Source organism: Colobus angolensis, unplaced genomic scaffold (genome assembly GCF_000951035.1).
Source record: "Colobus angolensis palliatus isolate OR3802 unplaced genomic scaffold, Cang.pa_1.0 Scaffold52, whole genome shotgun sequence".
Classification (NCBI taxonomy): Eukaryota; Metazoa; Chordata; class Mammalia; order Primates; family Cercopithecidae; genus Colobus; species Colobus angolensis.
Genome location: NW_012118710.1, coordinates 3,776,282 through 3,778,972, shown reverse-complemented (window position 1 = coordinate 3,778,972; position 2,691 = coordinate 3,776,282). Strand labels below are relative to the sequence as shown.

The 2,691-nt window shown below is 45.3% G+C and overlaps 1 protein-coding gene across 1 annotated transcript in view; it reads left to right on the top strand.

Annotated features, from left to right (window-relative positions):
• The window catches only part of HTRA4 (HtrA serine peptidase 4), a 21,897-nt gene that overhangs the window by 7,475 nt on the left and 11,731 nt on the right, over positions 1 to 2,691 (top strand). Inside the window, exons 6-8 of the mRNA XM_011960677.1 lie at positions 413 to 527; positions 1,243 to 1,300; positions 1,695 to 1,790. Coding sequence (XP_011816067.1) covers positions 413 to 527; positions 1,243 to 1,300; positions 1,695 to 1,790 — 269 coding nt within the window. The remainder of the gene's footprint in view (positions 1 to 412; positions 528 to 1,242; positions 1,301 to 1,694; positions 1,791 to 2,691) is intronic.

The following is a 2,691-nucleotide window of genomic DNA, read 5'->3' as shown; positions in this document are numbered from 1 at the left end:
TGCCTGCCACCATGTCCGGTTAATTTTTTATATTTTTGGTAGAGACGGGGTTTCAACGTGTTAGCCAGGATGGTCTCGATGCCCTGACCTCATGATCTGCCCGCCTTGGCCTCCCAAAGTGCTGGGATTGCAGGCGTGAGCCACTGTGCCTGGCCATGAGCTCAAGATTTTAAAAAATCCTCAGCATCCTTGATCCTTTGGCCATGAAAAGAAGGTAACTTCTGTGCATGTGCAGTTGCCCTTGGCCCTATAAAGGAACAGCCATTGCTCTCTTTTGAAGAAGTACAAAGTTCGTCTCGGCCCGGTTTTCTTACCCTAAGTAACTAGCTTCACTCCTTCCTCTGCATGTTCTGGTCTTGCACTCGTCAGTCTGCAAAACTTCATGACTGAATGATGTCCCCTCCCTTGCCAGGATGGTGATGTGGTTGGCGTCAATTCATTGGCAGTGACTAAAGGAATCTCCTTTGCAATTCCTTCAGATCGAGTTAGGCAGTTCTTGGAAGAATACCATGAGCGCCAGTTGACAGGTAAAGCAAGTTGGGATTTTTTTTGTTTGTTGCCTCGTGCTTTTCAGGAACATTCAATCTTTTGGGGTGACAGCAATTTTTTTGTTTTTGTGTTTGAGACAGAATTTTGCTCGTCATCCAGGTTGGAGTGCAGTGGCGTGATCTTGGTTTACTGCAACCTCTGCCTCTTGGGTTCAAGTGATTCTCCTGCCTCAGCCTCCCAAGTAGCTGGGACTACAGGCACCCACTGCCACACCCAGCTAATTTTTGTATTTTTAGTAGAGATGGGGTTTCACTATGTTGCCCAAGCTGGTCTTGAACTCCTGACCTCCAGTGATCCGCCTGCCTCGGCCTCCCAAAGTGCTGGGATTACAGGTGTGAACCGCCACGCCTGGCCCGGAGACAGCCAGTGACTACTGGGTCACTCACTTGTACGCAGCTCCTATAATGGTGATTTAAGCAGCACTGTTTGGGGGACTAGGCACAAACCAAGCATGAGTTGTACCCAGAAATATTTGGATTGAGCAAATGTGGAAATGAAACCCAGGGGCTGGAGGCAGGAGGTGGGTGGGAGGAGTGTAGTGCTAATGACAAAGGTTCTCTGAAGCCTGTGTTTCATCCAGGTAACCTGAAAGGACAGCTATGATGGCAAAGAGATCCTGGGACATGGGTGTCTTTTAAGCTGTGCTAACAGGAAAGAGGTTTTGTTGTAACACATCCTAACTTTCCTTTCTAGGAATGGCGTTTTCAAATAAGAAATTTCTGGGTCTGCAAATGCTGTCCCTCACTACGCCGTAAGCATATGTTTGAATATGTCTGGGTTGTTTTTCAGAGGCAAAAACCATAGCTGCACAGTCTTAACAGAAAAGCTGAGCCACTTGGACCACAGCCAGGTACTCTTGTGACCCTAGACCCTATCTGTCTCAGCGTATGTATCTGCCTCTGCCTGCATCAGCACAAACTATACATAGTTTATTTCATTGTGGCTGTGTTTTATAATGTCCAGTGGTTCTAGGCTTTGGGATAGAGGCTCAGCACGAACCGAGAGAATGACTGTGATTAACTTGATGGAATCTTCCTTGGCCTTTGTGAGCCTAGGGCAGAACAGAGTACCTACTAAGAGTCTCAGGCTTTTACCACGGCTCAGAAGACTAATTCATTGTTTCCTAATCTTCTCACTTCTCTTAGCCTTAGTAAAGAATTGAAAATGCATTATCCGGATTTCCCTGATGTGAGTTCTGGGGTTTATGTACGTAAAGTGGTAGAAGGAACAGCTGCTCAGAGGTAAGTGAAGTGAAGGCCTTTGTCATCTACCTTTGCTTTTACTAGATGTGTGCCATGGTAAAACACATGGGGGATCCAGACTTGATCTGTCCAATACAGTGGCCACTACCTACATGTACTGAACACATGAAGTGTGGCCGGTGTGACTGAGGAACTGAATTTTGAATTAAATTAAGTTTAATTTAAATAAAAAAACCCAGGCCAGGCGCAGTGGCTCACGCCTGTAATCCCAACACTTTGGGAGGCCAAGGTAGGCGGATCACCTGAGGTCAGGAGTTTGAGACCAGCCTGGCCAACATAGTGAAACCCCGTCTCTACTAAAAATACAAAAATTAGTGGGTGTGCCTGTAATTTCAGCTACTTGGGAGGCTGAGGCAGGAGAATCGCTTGAACCCAGGAGGCAGAAGTTGCAATGAGCCAAGATTGCACCAGTGCAACACAGCTTGGGCAACACAGCGAGACTCCATCTCAAAAAGAAAAAAAGAAAAAAGAAATCTCTTTTCTATCCTTTCCCATTACCTAAAAGGCTAAAGGAAGATGAGGTGCATAAAGAGGAAAATATTTTCTACCTCCTACCTTTAGCTTAGCAAAGCTTTGATCCCTAAGGTCAATTTTGCTAATTCTTCTGAATAGTTTCAATGCAGTGTTGCTGACAATCCCACAGCTTTTTACCTTTTCCATGTTTATTTTTAGTTTTGGTTAAATAATAAAAAGGCAAATGCTCCTTATCCTTCTACCTTTGTCCAAACACAAACTGTGGCTCACTTTTAAAGTCAATGTAACTTACTAAATGAAAAAAATGAGCACAAGAATTTTTTTTTGTTTGTTTTTTTGGGATGGAGTCTTGCTCTGCCGCCCAGGCTGGAGTGCAGTGGCGCGATCTCGGCTCACTGCAAGCTCC